General features: G+C 45.3%; 1 protein-coding gene across 1 annotated transcript in view; it reads left to right on the top strand.

Moving 5' to 3' along the window:
- LOC144683850 (connector enhancer of kinase suppressor of ras 2-like) overlaps nt 1-19976 on the top strand; it is a 462557-nt gene that overhangs the window by 410002 nt on the left and 32579 nt on the right. The window contains exon 14 of the mRNA XM_078547354.1: nt 17945-18015. Coding sequence (XP_078403480.1) covers nt 17945-18015 — 71 coding nt within the window. The remainder of the gene's footprint in view (nt 1-17944; nt 18016-19976) is intronic.

A 19976-nucleotide genomic window follows, 5' to 3' on the forward strand; every position in this document is an offset into this window, starting at 1 on the left:
AACCCCCCCTCAACAGCCACCTTGGATACATTCTGCGTCTATCACTTTCAGAAACATACGGTCTTAGCTCCCATGGCAAGGAGGCGCAACTAGGTGCGGCGCCGAGGGCACCAGATGGCTCTTGGCCACGAGACCTTGAGGCTCCCCTTCCACCATCTCATCACAGTGAATAGGACATGTGTTGGAGTTCTGAGTATGTGCCTAGCTGCATCTCTTGCAGGTTGCCCCCAGACTACTCATGTGACTAAGACCAACACATGGTGCAGGGAGAACCCATCTTCTCATGAACCACTAAGGCTGATGTAAGCATGGTCACTATCTGCTTGATCACCCAGCGTACGACATATGCCCAACATAAGTCAATGCAGTCATGACACTAAGACTTGGCCGGGGGGGGGCCTCAAAGGCTAAGGCTATCTGCTGGCTTAAATGCCCAACGCCAACATGGTACTCACCCTTCCAGAGCGCAAAAAATCGATGAACCGCTTACGGCACTGGATCCAGATGCGCCGCACCACATCCCGGAAGCTCACCACCTCCGCCACCTCCTCCCTGACACACTTCGTCATGTGGGGCGCCCTCCTCCTCCCATCCTGGGGAAACAGCACCCACTGCCATGCTGCCACCTCCTGCACAAGGGCAGCAAGACAGTCATCAGAAAAGTGAGGGGCACATTGGCCTACCCTGCAGCCTGCCCTGCTCCTGGCCCACACCCTGCAGCCTGCCCTCCTCCTCTGGCCTTCCCTCTACATTGGCCTGCTCTGCAGACCCCCTGCGGTGCCACCTGCAGCTGGTCATAGTGAACAGCCTAAAGGAGGCTGCCTGACCTTTTTTCATACAGACTGCCGGGTCGCCATTGTACCTGGCGGTCTGTACACGCCCGCCGCAAACTTAAGACTCCCGCTCTCCACGGGAATCGGAAATGCGCTTAATTGGCCCGCCCGCGCAAAATGGCATCAACATCAGCTCTGCCTGCTCGCCAAACAGAAAATTTAGGCCATTGAAAGGCAAAGAAAATAGTTCTACGGGTAAATTATGATTATGGAATATGTGGCTTCTTTTGGTTTGTTTAACGCTAAATTTTGAAAGTTACAAATTGCAGGCAATGAGAAAAAACATTGGCAGATAAGGCTGCATCCTTTTTTCAGAGGTTCTCCTAATTGTGCAGAGTTAGCTGTTTTGATAAGTCCTTAGCAGTTTCATATGGTTGTTTCCTAGCCATTTAATTTTTTATGACTTGCACATTCCCTACATCTGGGTTGCTGCTTTTTACTTTAAACCAGTCAGGAAAGCATGGCAGAAAACTGTTAACACTTCCATAAAGAACGTGTTCCTGCAGAATCAGGAAGCAAGACTTTTAATTTTTTTTAATCAATTGCTTTACTTTCAGAAGACTGTTCTAGTTTAACAAATATAGGCTAGTGTTTTGTTTTAAATCTGGCTTGTATTTACCGCCCGCTTCATGATTAATATGCTGCTTTTTACTTGTCACTCAATACCTGCTAGCCTGCATGAAAATGGATTTCTGAATTTGGCTCAAGTTCACCAACAAATTTATTAGAGCATGAAACTGCCTAAGATAGTGATGGATACTATCAGGCATTTCATATCTGAGCACACAAATATTGATGCTACTCTAATTATATTTTATATCTTCTTTCAAAAATTATTAGTACTGATTAGAGTAGAGCAACCAAATTTGAATCTGTTAACTAATGTAAATAGCCAGCAATAGTGAGTGCGTAAGTTTTGTCAGCACCTAGTCTCCATGCTTTCTGAATTGGAATCAAACATGAATAAAGACAGAATAGCCTTGTTTTTATATAGTGCCTTAACATGGTCCTCAGGGCATGCAAAGGAACAAACAGAAAGATGAGCAGTCATGCCATTCCTTCATGAATAGAATCATCTCCAATCCAAGGATTATAGCTAGCAGTCCCTTCTTTAAAAACCTGGCTGACTGCTTGTCTCTGTCCATTTCGACTGCCTATACAGTCAGTGAGAGGACTGGTTGTGTTATGATGTGTGCCAGGCGGATCAAATCGACAAGGAAAACTTGATCGTGCTATCACAATGGTTTTGCAATTTGTATTTATTTCGAGATGCGTGCACTGAATTGAGAAGTAATAAGTCCACCAAGGCTTTTAGAGATATATATTTTTTTAAAACTAAATTAAAACATTTATTAACAAAAGAGAAGATTTCAAGCACATACATAGAACTACAAATTACTACTATAATAACTCCTAAAATCCCTGATTAACCTGACTCGCAGTTATACCCCCTTTAAGGCAACGATTCAAAAATAGATTTTTTTTTATTTTAAACAGATCCAGCAAACTGACACAATACCCTGGACAGTGGAATTCAAGGTGGCATTCTCCAGCTTCAGTTTCTGTAGACAGCAGGTTTATGCACAAATGCTGGAGGCTTCATGAAGGCTATTTCACACACTCCTGTTAGACCTTACAATGTCTTCCTCTGACACATAGACTCATTCTCCTTTATATGTTTCTCCTTTTTAATATGTAAATTTTATTGCTTCCTAAGTCTTTGAAAGTCTCCCTCATAACATAAAAATGTCCATGTTCACTATATATTGTCAGTAACCCTTGAGAAAAATAAACACATTCCTTAGCTTGCTTGTCTGGCAATTTGTAAACAGACTGAGATCTCTTTGAGAACCAAATCCCCTTCATCTATCTAAAAATGCAAATTCCCTTTACACCTCACATGCTGAGATCCCAACCACGTTCACTCATTAGCATATTAAAGACACTTCTACACCTTACTCCTTTTGATGTAATTAAATCACACACACAGAAAAACACAACCCCAATAAATCTACTTGACAAGAAACCAGAAAAATATTATGAAAATTATTATACGTTCATAACAGTTTGTCTGACCCTATCCCTAATTAGGGATTCACTAGGTATAATAGGCTGGATTTTGTTTTGGGGTCGGGACCCCGATGTCGGGTGACATTCCAGGTTCCGACCCCAAGTTGTGTTGGCGTCAGACTCCTGTCACAATCTTTGTAGGGATGGAGGGTGGGTGGGTGGGCCCCTGAGAGCCTTTCAACAATGACATATTGGCTGCCCCACTGTCTTGAGGTGTGAGCTGCTGATGCAGGTAAGAGAGAGGGTTTGATGGATCTGCCCTTTGAAGATAAGGTGAAAGATTTTCAATTTAAAAGGGCCATAGCTGCCTGGCCATCATCATGGACAACAATCCCTCCACTGGTTGGCCAGCAGCCACAGCTCTGGCTTGACGTGCTGGTTGGTGTGGGGGTTGGGGTCCCTAGTGGGATGGAGTATTGCCGCACTCCCCGGGCAGAATCTTTTTAGCTTGGTGGGCGGGCGCGCACGCGACCCAACCGAGCCTGAAATGACATTCGTTGACGTTGGCCGAGTGTGCTAACAGCAGCGTGTAGTCATGTGATAGTTTGGTCAGCGGGCGTGCGCCGGAGCCAACAGTGCACCTGCCGACAATTAAAAGGCCTATTAAGCCCATTAAGTAATCAATTGTCCTGAACTTTTCACTGCCTGTTCAACCTAACGATTGATGGGCAGGCGAAAAGGCCAAGTAACCTTTGCATTTTTTTGGAAACCTCATCCACAGGCAGGATGAGGTTTCCAAAAGCAAATACAAATAAAATTGAAACTTCATTTTGTAATTAAAAACATGTCCCTGCTCATGTGACCTGAGTCACATGAGGGGACATGTTTCATTACATTTTTCTGCTCTTTATTTTTTTTTGAAAATTCTTCATCTGTGCTCTCTCTCGCACATGTACGAAGTTTGTGCTAGGCCTGTTTGCACTCTCCCACACCCCCTTACCACCCACACAGGCAGCGCTCAGCACTGCCGCTCACGTATCACACTGGGCGTGCCTTAATTGGTCCGCCCATGTAAAATCGTGGAGCGCTGCCGATCGTGGGTAATGGTTGGGTCCCTGACCGCCCCCGCCAATCCCACATGCCAAGGGCAAAATTCTGCCCACCCATTTTCCCGCCTTTTCATCTGGGAGTCTGCCTCTATCCCCTGCAGTGGTTTGGCATCAGCAGGTGGCCCCATAAGAATGAAAATGGCCCACAGGTGGGTGAGACCATTCAAAATCTAGGGAAGTTTGAAAATTAAGGCAGCCCTTCCGCTAACTGCATCCCCACTTTCTTTAGCAATCTGGGATGCAAGCCATCCGGGCCAGATGACTTATCTATCCTCAACATAGCCAGCCTTTCCATTAGCTCCAACGCCACTATCTCTATTTCTATTGATATTTCGTTAGATTGCGCTTCCTTAGTAAATACTGATATAAAGATTCATATTAAGTATTCTATTTCCCTGCACCTCTGTGTAAATATCACTCCCTTTGTCCCTAATAGGACCCACTCCATCTCTTACTGCCCACATATGATTTACATTCTGTTGGAGGATTTTGGGATTCCCTTTTATGTTGACTGCCATTCTTTTCTCAGATTCACTTTTGCAGTCTTATTTTCCTCTTCGCCTCCCCTTTCATTCTATTGTATTTGACCTAGTTTTCATGTGAAGAACTCAAACTGACCAGCATCTTAGAAACTCCTCTTTTCTTTCTTCATAATCTCTATCTTTACCTTTCGCCCTTGTTGGAATGAATCTAGTCTGTACCTGAAGCATCGTTTCCTTTAAAGATCACCCATTGGCCTGTTACACTTTTCCTGTCATTCTCTGATTCCATGTTTCCCTGGCTAGATTCCATCTCATCACATTGAAATTAGCCCTCTTCCAATTTGGAAATTCTGTATTAGATTGTTCCTTGCACTTCTCCATTGGTGCTCTGAGCCTTATGATATGATGATCACTCTTACCCAAATGTTCCCCATGGATGCTTGGCCCGCCTGGCCCACCTCATTTCCCAGAACCAGCTCCAGCAATGCCTCCTTTGTTGGTGGACTGAGAACATACTGATCAAGGAAATTCTCCTGAACACTTTTCAGAAATTCCTCCCCCTCCTTACCCTTTACTTTAACATTATCTCAATCAATATTTGGCTAACTAAAATCCCCTTGTGTCACCACCCTATTGTTCTTGCACATCTCTCTGATTTCCCTGCAGATTTGCCCCTCTATCTCTCTCTCACTATTTGGAAGTATATAGAACCCCAAGTAGCATGATTTTTTTTCACTTCTCAGTTCTAACTAAATAGACTCTGTCCTTGCCCATTCAGGGAAGTCCGCTCTTTCTAAACACCGCAATGTCTTCCCTAATCATTACTGCCACCCCACCTCCTTTTCTTCCTTCTCTATCTTTTCTGAACACTTTATGTCCTTGTAGATTAAGTGTCCAGTCCTCACTATTTTTAAGCCACATTTCCGTTATTGCCACTACATCATATTCTCAAACTGCTATTTATGCTTGTAGCTCACTACTCTTATTCACCACACATCCATGCATTGTACTGCTGCGTTTGCATTCCTCATATTTCTTCCTACTCCGCCCCTAATATCGTACTACTTCCTTCTCTAGTATTGTCTAACACTCTCACTTTATGCACTTTATCCCTTTTTTCTATTTTTATCTGCTAGTGGCCACCCCCCAACCAATTTAGTTTAAACCCTTCCCAGCCACACCAGTGAACCTTCCCGCGATGACATTAGTCTCAGGCCTGTTGAAGTGTGACCTGTCCATTTGAATAGGTGCCTTTTGTCCCAGAACTGGTCCCAATGCCCCAAGAATCTGAACCCCTCCCTCCTGACTCATGCTCCAAGTCACACATTGATCCTCCCTACCTTCTTATTCATACTCTGGCTAGCGTGTGGTACTGGGAGTAATCCAGAGATTACTACCCTCGAGGTTCTAATTTTTAACTTGCTCCTGAAAAGTCTGGTCTTAGGTCCTCAATATCTGCTGTCTCAGTGTCATTGGTACTAACGTGCACCACAACTTCCGGCTCACTCCCTTGCCCTTGCAAAATATTCTGCACCCTCTTGATTATGCCCTTTACCCTGGCACCAGCGAGGCAACATACCATGCAGGACACAATGACAGTTACAGAAATTTCATTTGTAAAGTACTGTGAATGCTGGAAATCTGAAATAAAAGCAGAAAATGCTGGAAATAGTCAGCACATCTCGTAGCGTCTGTGGAGCAAGAAACAGCGTTAACTTTTTCGGTCAATGATCTTTTGTCAGAACTGGCAAAAGTCAGAGAAATCACAGATTTAAGAGAGCACAGAAGCTTGTAAAGGGAGAGAGGAGCAGGAACAAAAGGGGAGGTCAATGATAGGGGTGAAGGCAGGAGAGATTAAATGGCAAAAAGAATTATGGTGTCTTGAGATACCTGACAGTTGCACTGAGGGGAAGACAGCCTCTGGGAGAAGCTAAGTGCCTCACAGCTACCCTTGTGAATCAGCAGCAGCGGGAATGCTTCCTCTCAGCCTCCTAAGCTACCCAACTATCAGGTGCCCTCTGTCATACAAGTCCAGTCACAGCCCAGGATTGAATCCCACCTCCCCCCACCATGCCCTTGCTGTGGTCAGGTAGCAGATTTCTCCCCAGGATCAGACTCCCCACCCAGCTATTGACAGTTTTATGAGCTCCTAAGAGGATAATGCTTTTTGAAGAGGTTTTTGAATGACTGTTTATTTTGATTGTTTTATGACCACGTAATGGGATTAAGTTTTTCAAGTGGACTTTGAATGGTTATATGTTTGATTGACATTTTTATGAGCTCCTAAGAAGATTTTTTTTTCAAGTGGAATTTGAATGAGTGTTCATTTTGACAGTTTCATGAACATCTCAAAGATGTTATCTTAGAACTCGTGAGTTCTGTCCATAGTGGATACTGGGTGATTAGGCATGGGAGGATGTGGAGGTGCATGGGAGAATATGGGATGGCATGGGGGAGTATGGGGAAATGGTGTATCTGAGTGGGCATGGGGGATATGATGGGGCAAGGGGTTTATGAAGGGGTGGGGGTTTTATGGAGGAGGCAGGGGGTATGGAGGGGCATGGGGGTGGATGGGGGGTGAGGGCTAGGGTGCCTAATGCTCATGTACAGAATTGGGCAGATGTCCCAGGGAACCGAGATGTGTCTTCTAACCTGCCTGCCTTGGCATCCACCCGCCTCCATTTCTGCCTCCGCCTTGCTTCAGGAGGTGGTGACCCCAATTCCAGCCCACTCCTGCCACCCCACTGTGAAAATGACATTGACAGGCACTGCTGGGCAGGAGGCAGGATTGCGTTAACAGGAAATGGCCCAACCAGTGACTCCTGCCTCAAAGATCAAAATCCGGGCCAAGGTCTCTCCATAGTATAAACAATTACATAGCATAGAGTAAGAAATCTATACCCACATGCTCTGATATAAGTATTGGACTTACTGTGTGAACATTGCATTTATCAGTATTTATATCTTGTCAGCTCTCTCTCTCATTATGTTAAAGATATTTTGTATTTATAATGTGGTTTGGTGGCTTCTTATAAATTACTTGTTCATGGGATGTGACCAATACTGCCAAGCCAGTATTTATTGCCCCTTCCTACATGCCCTGACAGCATTAAGAGTCAACTGTTTAGTGTGGGACCAGTGACGTGCATGTCAGCCATGAATGTGGTGTTGAGCATAAACACCCACATCGACCTGTTGGACTGAATGGTCTATTCCTGTGCTAGGAAATTCAGTGTAATTCTATAATTTCCCCCCATTCCAGGGCAGAAGGCTTACTGGATTAATGCCTTGAATGGGAAGGTTGTCTTATGAGGAAAGGTTGGACAGGCCAGGCTTGTATCCGCTGGAGTTTAGAAGAGTAAGAGTTGATTGAAACATGTAAAATCCTGAGGGGCCTTGACAGGGTTGATGTGGAAAGGATATTTCCTCTTGTGGGAGAATCTAGAATTAGGGGGTCACTGTTTAAAAATAAGGGGTCACCCATTTGAGTCAGAGATGGGGGGAGTTTTTTTTCTCTGAGGGTCGTGAGTCTTTGGAACTCTCTTCCTCAAAAGGCAGTGGAAGCAGAGTCTTTGAATATTTTTAAGGCAGAGGTAGATAGACTCTTGATAAGCAAGGGGGTGAAAGGTTATCAGGGGCAGGCAGGAATGTGGAGTTGAGGTTACAATCAGATCAGCCATGATCTCATTGAATGGCGGAACAGGATCGATGGAACAAGTGGCCTACTACTCCTAATGTTCGCATGTAACTTTTAATTGACGAAGGCGATCCTGGTGGGAAGAATCAAAAGGCTGCCTTATATATAATTTTAGATATGGTACCGAAAGATTGACATTGCTGTACAAATTCAGAATACTCATTTTGTGTTGTGTCAGCCATGGCTTAGTGGTAGCACACTCGACCTGGAGGTAGAGGTTGTGGAAGCAAGTCCCACTCCAGAGGCCTGAACACAAAATCTAAGTGCATTGCAGGACTGAGGGGGTGCTGGAGGCTCCATCTTTTAGATGAGACATTAAGCCAAGGCTCCATCTGCCCTCTCAGGTGGACGTAAAAGAACCCATGGTACTATTTTGAAGAAGAGTAGGTGAGTTATCCCCAATGCCCTGGCCAATATTTATCTCTCAACTGACCTCACAAAAAGATGTTTATCTGGTCATTATCACATTGCTATTTGTGGGATTTTGATGTGTGCAAATTGGCTGCTGTGTTTCCCACATTACAATAGTAATAATAATAGTGGATTTCAAAAGTACTTTCTTGGCTGCAAAATGGTTGTGGATGAAGTTGTGAAAGGTGCTATATAAATGTAAATCTTTCATGTAAAATGTAACATTAAAAATTTGATTTATAATTTCACGATAGTTTGCCTTGTGTAATTTGCTCTAGATTTTTGCAATTCTTCTACATGCTTAATAATGCATTCTTCAATTATTTATTGTTTTTATTATTTTTAATTCATGTCAAATTTTTAAGCCATTCAAATATTCTGTTTGTTCTGAATTATTGTTGGAAACTGAGGAAACTGTGCAGATACTGTTGTGTATTGTGTAAAACCTGCTGCTCCAGTCATCTGTGTCTTTCTTGGTCAAAGTTTAAAATACAAACTTTTTGGGAAATTGCCTGATCAGCGTTTCCTCATAAAATATGTATAAAGTGTAGCACTAGGCTGTTTTGTAAGATTAGACTAGCACATCCTTAAGCCTAATGAGGCAAATGTCGGGCTAGTGGAACTGTACCGAGGTAGTTTACAGATAAGGGCTGAACTGTTCGGTTTTGAAGGATATGTTACCTCCCTCCCTGCTATGGCAGGAAACTGTTTTATGATTATCACTCAGGGTGGCACAAAAACTTCTGATGCCTGTTGGCACAGAATGGGGGGCTGGGTGTAGGCTGATGCAGTCTGCAGTGATCATCTCCCAAAAGGATATATAGGGTGGAATTGTCTGGTCCTGTTGGTGGCGGGCGTCATGGTGGACGTGAGTGGACAGCATGGTGAGAAGGCCAAAAATTGTTTTCACGCCGTTGTGAAATCATTTGCGCTTGTCCGCTCCACCCGTCAATGGCAGGCCATGTTTCCTGACGTTGAATGGCGGGAACTTAATTTTAATGCATTTGCATCTCATTATTGTGCCCTCATGCTGGAATCATCCCCCCCCCCCACCGCCCACATCAAGTTTACTGCCCATGTCAGTGTGACTTCAGAACGGCATGCTTCACAACTGCTTTAAAAAGGCATGTACCTGGCAAGCTGAACTTCGAGGGGAACTCAGAGGCTAGTGTACACAACATTGCATAGCACTCATGAGTATCGCCCGTAGGACATCAACGAAGAGGCACCACGTATGGGGCGGGGGAGCCAGGCAAGTCACTTTTTCCCAGCTGGCTTTCAGTGCGTTGCCATGGTGTTACGACCCAGCAGTTGGTACAGGCTGAGCTATTTAAAATCCCAGAGGGAAACTTTAAACAACTGTCATAACCTATATTTTCAATTAGTATGTTTGAGATGCAACTCTGAATTCAGAAATGAAACCACTAAGCCTCCAGATGTTTTTATATAAATTAAATTAAATATATTTATTAATTTTAAGAAAAAATTAAACACATACACATCTACGAATTACTACCGTAATAACTTTTAAACAAATCTCAAATTAATCACTCCTAAAATCTTCACCAAGGCAACAATAACCCGTAGACTTTAAATGGACATCAGGCAAAGCACATTTTATCTTACGGATTCAAAGTGAGGTCCCTTTCAAGTTGTTTCTTCGCAGACACAGTGGTAGGTTTACAGGCTGCGTAGATCTCACATGCCTCTGACCCACACACAAAACTCGTCTGTACATACCTAGTCTTCCCTTTGAATGCAAATTCTCATTGTATCACCAAGCCCTTTGAACGCCACCATCTCTAACAATAAAACCCCTTTCATAGTACCAATTTTATTAGCAATATAAACACATTGCTTGGTGTCTCCTAGCTAGGTGCAAGAATTCACTCCCAGTCTTTGAATGGTTTATTCAAGAAAATGCAAATGCCTCCTTTATCTCACTGTTAACATCTCAAAACTACTATACATCAAAGCACCCAGACTAGCTGGCTTTAATCCAGTTAAACACACACACAGATGCAGACCCCACTACAAACCCAATTTAAAATAATTTCCAATAACATTATATACATTAATATCTCTTCATGACACAGGGCAACGGCTTCAATGCGGGTGAGGCTGGGGGGGTGGGGCGGTGGTGGTGTTGGTGCAAGGCAGCAGCACATGCCAGGATTGGGGTAGTGTGAGAGGTGGGGTGAGGGAAGCAACCACGCACTTGGAAAAACTTGTCAAAAGTGAGCATTCTTCCGCATCTGAGACCTGCAACTGCAAGAGCTTCCACTCACTGAATGTTCAGCTAATCTGCGACCACCACAAATGCATCCTACAGCTCTGCACATGATTTCCAGGGAGTATCCACGACTCCTGCATCCTTAGCATGTCTCAAATCCCTGACAACTTCAGTGTCCACAGAGACTGAAGGCTTGGCTCTTCAGGGACAAGGGCTACCCACAGAGGACGTGGCAGATGATGCCTGTGCGGTGGCCTCAGACTGCAGCAGAGCAACAGTATAACGAGGCTTATGACATGATCTGGAGTTTGGTGGAGCAAACTATATAGGCATTTTGAAAATGAGGTTCCAGTGCCTCAGTGGGTCCGATGGAACACTGCAGTACAGCCCCAGAGGGTGTCACTTATCATCGTAGTTTGCTGCACACTACAAAACCTGGCTTTGCAAGGGGGGAGGACTGGCTGAGGAGGCGATGGAATAGCTGCACGTCTCCTCCGACGAGGAGGACATTGAAGGGGATGATGGTGATGAGGTCCTTGAAGGCAAGGATCCCGGTGATGAGGCTATTGCACTGGCCAGATGAACAGGTGCGCTTGGGAGGCTCTCATAGCTACAAGATTCGTGAAGGATGACAACTAGATGCACTGAGATGCAGTCCTGACATCTTCATCTTGCATCTGTGAACGTTTGACTCCTATTTGGCTGATGACAGCGCACACACCCTCAGCGCTCAGGCCCATGTCATGGCAATGCAGCGGAGGTCTTTAATAAGCGCTCAATTCCAGGAGGATGACGACATGCAGTGCGGACACTCCATAGATCTTCACATTGCCTCTGTGAATGCCTGACTCCTGTCTGGCTGAGGGCAGCTTGCTTGCACTCTGTGATCAGGGTCATATCATGGAGACGCAGCTGTGAAACTTTAAATGCACCTGACCCTTTGGCAGCCTTCAGCATCTGTACCCTACAGAAGCACACCGTCACTGGTCACAGATGCCTAAGAGATGGGGGCCAGCCCCACTTCAATGGTGCTGAGAGCACACAGAGAGAATGATGGAACTCTGTGACGCCTACTCACGGCATTCTGGCAGCAATGCCGAGCACCATCGAGGTACAGGCATCACTGATATGTCCAGTGAGTGTGGAGATAGACCATACTTTGGTCAGAAGGTTACACACTGCACAGGGAAGAGACCCTGGACTGAGGTACTTGCCTTTACCGTGTGCAGGAAGCGATGTTTCACACCTGAGTGACATGAACATTGCTCATCATAACAAGGAGTCATAGGCAAGAAGACATTCTTGGGAGTTTATTTACAATAATGAACATTATGTTCAAGTGATTAATACTTGTGCCCACGCTGTGTAACTGCATCTTCTTAACCTTCTGAACCCTGCCACTGCATCTTGGTGCTCCCCCAACATCCACAGTGGAGGTGGAGGCAGTTTGCTGACTGCTACGCTCTGTTGTCTGTAATGACTTCAGTGTGTGTCCTCTGGGGGTCCAAGACCGGGAGAGCCCAGCCTGCTTTGGGTATCCTGCTGTGGGCCAGCTGCACCCTCCACAGCCTGTGGAGATGGAGCTGCGGAGGTCACAGGAAGAGGGTATTTGGATTGGCCGGCCACTCCTGGAGTCACCTGGGTGGATGGCCGCGGGGTTTCAAGCTCCTGGTCCTCCTTCTTATTGGTGCCCGTCGGCCCCTGGCTAACTCCTTGAGGAGAAGGGAAGTTGGAGTGAGACTGAGCTGCCCACACTCCTCTCGTGGTTACATTGTTGGAGGCCAACTGTGGCATCAGCCATGGAGTTCAGCCTGCGCAGCAGTGCAGAATCGATGTCCTGGACCAAGTTCTCCATGGCTAACCTGCCAGTGTTGACCTTAGCGCCTGCATGCAGACGCACCATCACCTTGGACTGGAGGCGTACGGGCTCCTTCATTGTCCCTTGCAATCTGAGGAGTGCACCAGACATCCCTTCCTGATGTTCCCGTGATATTCTTTGCAGCTCCACCAACTGATTGAGGACCGAGTCTAGAGGCTCATCATCTGACTCGGACTCAGCAGATTCCTTGTCTCCAGCATTCCTCCAAGTGCCGGCGACCACAGATGTCTCTGCCTACGCCTGCTATGGAATAGATTGTGTGATGTGCTCACCAGACTGTGATCCTTAGGCTTCTTCTCATCTAGGTCCCACTAAGGTGTGTGTCGCTGTGCTGTTGGAGGGTGTGGGTGAGCGCCGTGACGTGCCTTCACGGGTGCTGCACTCAGGGTCCTCATCTAAGGTGCTCTCAGTGTTTTAGTCGGGGTCAAGTTTTGCCTGAGGTCAACGTGCCAGATATGCCTAGGAGAGAAGTGCTTGACAGCCACGTTGAACACAGAACAGTGGACTCAGAGCAATGTTGAGAGAGAGATGATGTGGTGTAGGATTCTCACGTGGATGTTTGCCGCCAACCTCACCTTTGCCGCAGTAACGGTCCCTGTCCTCTCCGGCCACCTCCAACGCATGACTCTCAAATGGAGTGAAGACCTTGATGTCCGGCACTCCACCCCCAGTCTGGGACCTCGCCCGTTGATTGTGCACAATCCTGTTCTACATAAAGACAGATGGAGAGAGTATGAGCAAGGCGCATGCCAGGCCAAATGAGAAGGATGCCAGACTTGTGTGTGTGCTGAATGGAGTCATGGACGGGATGAGGAGGTTATCTCTAGAGGAGATGAGGCCAAATGGAGATGTGAGGGTCTGTGTAAGAGAGTGAGTGGTGATGTCTCTTGAGCTGGCAGTGAGTGAGATGCCAGTGAATGTGTGATGGGCTTGTCAGTGTGAGAGTTTAGAGTGATGAGATGGTTTCCTTACCCTGGTGGCACGGATGAGATCATTCACCCGTTTTCTGCACTGGATGGCTGACCTCTTGTGTTTAGCATTGTCACTGACCACCTTTGCCACTGCCTCCCAAGCCAGAGCGGTCAGACTGATGGACCTCCTGCAGCCAGAACGCAGGTAGAGGCCATTGCGGTGAGCCTCCACAGTGTCCAGAAGCGTCACAGGGGTGCGTCATTGAATCAGGGGGCTGAACTCTTCTTGGCTTTTGGGGTCATGTCGTCAATGGAGCAGTCCTGGGCTGCAAGCATTGAGAACTGTGCGTGCAACTGCAGTTTAAATATGGCACCCAACATGAGCAAGCACCAAGGTAACGGAGTGACAGGCAAATCGGAGATCGGTCACCAGCGATCCAGCATCTTGTCCGTGACTGCATAATTTTTGAGGCGGGAAGGGGAAGACACGTTGCGAAAGTCAGCCATTGCGGCAGGCAGTTAAAGCGTATTTTTTCACGCTGACTACCGCACTTAGTGCAAACGTGGGACGATTCCACCCACAATTTCTGATGGAGGCCGTGAAATTTACCCATCTGATATTCGCTTCTTCATATTTCCCTCGACTGTGTGAAATTAATAATGTTTGCTATTTGACAGGGTCTGGTACCTGATTTATTTTAAGTAGGTTGATGCCTTGATTAAAATTATAAACATAGAATTTTCTGATAAATGAGTTAAGTTAGGTGGTGTTTGTCAAACATTTCTGTACTCTCCAAACACTGTCGCACTCCAAGGACACTGTACCAATACTGATATATTACAGGGATCCCCTACAAATACCATCACACTTCAGGGATGCCCTACACACACCAGGGGTCCCCTAAAAATACTGACACACTCCTAGGCCACCCATGTAAATGCTAATACACTTTTTGGGACTTCCTTCACATATTTATATACATACTCCAAATAATGATCAACTATCAAGGAATTCCATCAAAGGCATCTAAATATTAGCTTGCTTCCTAGGTATCAACTGGAAATACTAGCACACTCCCTCAAATACTCCCAAGCTCATGGGGACGACCTGCAAGTATGGGGGGAGGCAGTGGTGTAGTGGTAATGTCACCAGACGAGTAATCCAGAGGCCCAGGCTAATGCTCTGGGGACATTGGTTTGAATCCTACCATGTTGGCTGGTGGAATTTAAATTCAGTTAATAAACTGGAATTAAAAAAGCAGCCTCAGTAATAGTGACCATGAACCGATTGTTGTAAAAATTCATCTGGTTCACTAATGTCCTTTCGGGAAGGAATTCTGCCGTCATTACCTGACCTGGCCTGCTTGTGACTCCAGATCCACATTAATATGACTGACTCCTAACTGCCCTCTGAAATGGCCTAGCAAGCCACTCAGATGTATCTAACCACTATGAAGCCTACAAAAAGGAAGGAAAACAGACAGATTTCCTGGCAGCGACTTAGGCACCAGAAACGACAATGGCAAATCCAACCCTGTCAACTCTGCAAAGTCCTCTTTACAAACACTGTGGGGGGGCTTGTGCCAAAATTGGGAGAACTATCCCACAGACTAGTCAAACAACAGCCTGATATAGTCATACTCATGGAATCGTACCTTATAGACAATGTCCTAGACACCACCTGAGTACTGTTATGATCCCAGCTGATGTTACTACTGGAAAAGCCTAATCCCAGGTTGGAATCTAGTTTGATAGATCCTAACTTTTATTTTTTTGTTTAGATACATAGAGAGTTGCTACTGAGCAGAGTCACCAGAGTCAGCTGATGACAAAAGAATAAAACATTTATTAAACAAGAAAAGATGAACTATATTACAATACTCCTTCACCACAACTATACTTTTACAGATAGATACAGATTTGTAAGGATAAAACAAGTTATAAAAGCTATCTTATACTTTAATGTTCACCGTAAGTACACAGCCCATGTAAACCCCTAGATGACCTGTGGTCAGACACACCACACTCTCAAACCAAGTGACAGATGCCATCTCAAACAGATGATATGGATCTCTCTCCAACTCTTCCCAGATGCTTGGCATACCATGAGCCAACCAGTCTCACTGAACTCCATCTTTCATATGAGGGTTTCCAACCTCCACTCTCCAAGAACTCCTTTGGAATCTGCTCCCAAATTGATGCTTTCTCTCATACGCCTTCCGCAAGGGTCCATCTTCAGGGTTTTTGAACACTCCTTCTGATGTTCCTCTCCCCTGGGTCACCACGTGTATTCAAGTTTGCTACTGCATGCTCTCTCTCACCGACTCAGCCATCAACAGTACACCACTGCTTCACATGCCCATAGCAAACTGGTGGAGGAGGAGGTTTCACACCCATGCTGAGATTTAATCATAAGGATGAGAACTTTAAATGGGACTTGTTTGGACTTTGGGAGCCAATTAGGTCAGCAAGACAGAAGTAATGGTTGAGTGAGAGCTCAGGCACAATAGGATATGGGCATTGGAGTTTTAGATGAGCTGAAGTTTATGGAGAATTGAGAATGGGTGGCCGATCATGAGAGCATTGGAATAGTCAAATCTGGAGGTGACAAAAGGTCTGGATGTGAGTTTCAGCAGCCAGGGTGGAGGCATGCAATGTTTTAAAGTCAGCAGACTTTATGATGGAGAGAGTTTCAGTTTGGAAGGTGCATACCAGTATTTTCAGGGGCTCTGTGTGAGTGTGTCAGTATATTCAGGGGATTTCCAGGAGTGTGTTAATAATTCCAACTATATGCCACAGTGCCGCCACCTCTGGTGGGCCTGTAATGTTGGTGGAATAGGATGTATTGTTAGCAAATATTGACAGTTGAGGTAAGTTATATTTGTATTTTGGGGTGTTGGGAATTAGTTTTAGCTTTAAAGTTTAAATTTGATTTGTATTAGCCAAGCAGTTTGAAAAAACAAGCAGTGGAGTGGTCAAGAGAGGTGGTGGAGAGGTAGGGCAATGTGTCATCAGCGTATATGTGGAAACTGTCCCTATGTATTTGGATGATGTTGCTAAATGGGTAGCATGTAGATGCACAGAATCACAGAATTGTTGCAGCGCAGGAGGCCGTTCAGCCCATCGTGTCTGCACCAGGTCTCCGAATGAGCAATTTGAGGAGGGAGACAAAGATAGGTCCTTTGGGACTGAGGTAGCAGTGCTGGCACAGGAGGTGAAGACATTACCAGAGATGCCCTACATACATCAGGCTACAGTGCAAAGCTAAAAGTGGGCACAGACAAGGGCGGTCCCACCAAGTTAGACAAAGGATGAGAAGCATTGTTGGAAGATTGCGTAGTCGGTGCTCAACTGTATCTGTCGAAGGCTCAGAGAGATTGAGGAAGGATTATGCACGATCATGGTCACAGTCATAGAGGTGCCATTTGTGACTTTGATTCAGGCCATTTCAGTGCTGTGACAGGGGTGGGAACCTAATTGGAGAGATTCAACCATGAGTTCGAGGAAAGTTGAGCACATATTTGGGAGGCAATAACACATTCAAGGACTTTGGAGAGGAAAGATGAGACAGAAGTTTAAAGGACAGAGGGGTCAAGGGTACATTCCTTGAGAAGTGAGTGATGATGCCTGATTTGAAAGAGGGGAAGGGGGGTCGATACATGAGAAGTAACCATTTACACTGTCACCTCGGTAGCTGGGAAGGGAAGTTGGGTGATCAGCACTCTCATGGTAAAGAATCCAGGGAGCAGGAGGTGGGCCTTTTGAAAAGGGCATGAGGGAAGTAAAAATAGGGATCAATGCAATAGGGCAACAAGAATCTAGATGAAGGATTAGCTTGGTGGGTAAGATGAAAGGGGGAAAACAGCTGAACTGTTGGTCTCAATCCTAGTGGCAAAGAAATTCATGAACACCTTGCACCTTTTGAAGGCAAAGAAAGTGGTTTAAAAAGTCCAGAGGTATAATTGCTCTCCAGGATGATCCTGGAGTGGTGAGAGTTAGGCCCAATACTGCTTGATGTGGCCCAGTCACATCTGATGATGAATCACCCCAGTGATGGATAATATCTGCAAAAAGAATCTGTGTGTGTGACAGAGATGCCAGCACCATTGTGCTACAGAGTTAATTCCATTAACAACTTTAAACTGAGCCATGTCATTAATTCTTCAGTGAAGAGAACAAAGCAATGGAACTTAATTTCTCATATAGCATAGATTGCTTTCTACTGGCAAAGATATTGAATGTATGTTAAAAATATCAGATACATTTTGACTGTTTTAATTCTTGCTATTTAAAGAATGACTGGCAACTGCAAATTAACTCATTTGTAATTAATCTTGCATATGCCTTTTTTTCCTTTGGCATCTCCAATGCTTTTGCAGGTGGATGAATCGATTGGGATTAGCTGCTATTGGGTACACACCTGATGATAAGGTGACCAGACCAGATGAAGGTGAGCTTCTATATGGTCCCAGCTGGAACTAACTGCTATTTTAACAAAGAGAACTAATACTCTACGGTAATACTTGCTAATAGGAGCTGGGAGAGGGAGAAACCACTTGGGATATGAATAGCTATCAAACATGAAAGTAGGCCCAATGGTCCTCACATGGGAATGGGACGCAGAATAAAATCAAATCATTTATTGCATTCATTGTCTAGGATTTTGGTCAAGGTTCATTAAGAAGAATAAGACAAAATTTGTTCCCTTTTAATTCTGCTGCTGCTCCATCCCTTTCTCTGGGACATCCCTAAGAATTAGCCAATTCTTTAATCAGGTCTTGTCCTTGTTGGAGTTTTGCCCAGGTTACTTGTGAACTCTAAAGTAATGAACTAAGTTCTCTTGAATTAAAGAAGATAAGCAAGTGAACACTTACTTGGTGCATCTGGGATTCCTCTCTCCACTATCTCAACAGAGGCTACCGCACATCTATTTTAAATTTGTGAAACTAGTAGGCACTTTATTTCATATGTTTGAAGTGAACTTATGAATCATTACACACAGGCCAAACATCCACTGATAACTGACGAATTCTTGCACTGACCTTTTTTGCCTGGATGAGTTTTTCTCAGATTACTCTTTGGATGTGGTTATTGCTGGCTAGACAGCATTTATCGTCCACCCCTAGTTGCCTTGAGAAGATTATGGACCCTATTTTCATTTGGGGCTGGGAAGAGTGTAAGGGGGAGAGGGGATTTCCAGTGGGAAACCAGGATGTATGAGTTTCCTGGACGTCCTGGAGGAGTTAACAGCAGGATATCTTTTAAATTTTCTTAAGAGGTTTGCCACCCGACAGCCAGCCAGTTTGAGGCCTATTGTCTGCTGGGTGGGATATCAGCTGTGGAGCACATGTCGAGTAAGTCTCACATGACGGTGGGTAGGAGCGATTCAGACACGGCAGTGGGGTTGAACATCATAATTACAAGGCTGGGCATGGACACAATGTTGTCTATAATTTGTGGGGGGTGGGGGTGGGTTGCCTTTCCGTTGAAATATGTTAGCCCTGCATTTCTGTAGGGCTATTCTAATCTCCCGGCATAACTTCAATAAATACTGCGGAGAAATGAGTGAATGTTTTTCAGAGGGTTCATCCGAACCCTGTGGAGAATTCCAGGTGACAATGTAAATGGGTCTGAGCTTCCTACAAACTATGTTTTATAAATTTGAGATTAAATATAACAGGCATGATCAGATATCCAAAAGATATGGCTGAATTTTAAACCAAAAACAAATGGGTTGGGGACAGTCAGATGTTAAAACTTATAAAATCTCAATCCCAACCCGAAACCATCCACTTTGAGTTCAACAGAGGCGGGTCAAGGGGTGGACAGCCAACCTGCTCCCAGGAGGCAGCTTGGCAATTTAAATGCTTAATGGAGATTGGCAGCTTCTGATTTCACAGTGGCTGGCTGGGTTCCCCAGGCCTTAGGAAACCTGAACAGCTGAAGTGTGGTGAGGACAGCTTCAGAGAAAAGCTAAGTGCTTCTCCAGCGCTGCTATGTGGACCAGGAGCAGCAAGAGTGCTTCCTCCTGATGCACCCCAACCCCTGGTAAAATACACCATCATCAGACCCCACCCCAAATAAAGACCCCCCCCCCCCCCCCCCCCCCCCCCCAACCTCCCAGGTCAGGAATCAGATCCCCTCTGAAATCGAATCATTACCCCACCTCTCAGTCCCAGTGTCGGGGATTGGACACTCCCCCATGGGGCCGAGTATCGGACCTACCTGCTCCAGAAGCCTGCCCCAGAAAGACCCTGCCTGACTGGGACAACCTGTCAATCAGATTGAATTCCAGATGGGGAACCTGTAAATGAGAGAAGAGACATGCTGTGGAGTTAAAGCACTGCAAGACCTCTAAACAAAATAAAACCTTATGAAATTCACATCAGAATATCGGCACTTAGCTTTGTG

This window comes from Cetorhinus maximus, chromosome 8, assembly GCF_964194155.1.
Source record: "Cetorhinus maximus chromosome 8, sCetMax3.hap1.1, whole genome shotgun sequence".
Taxonomy (NCBI): domain Eukaryota; kingdom Metazoa; phylum Chordata; class Chondrichthyes; order Lamniformes; family Cetorhinidae; genus Cetorhinus; species Cetorhinus maximus.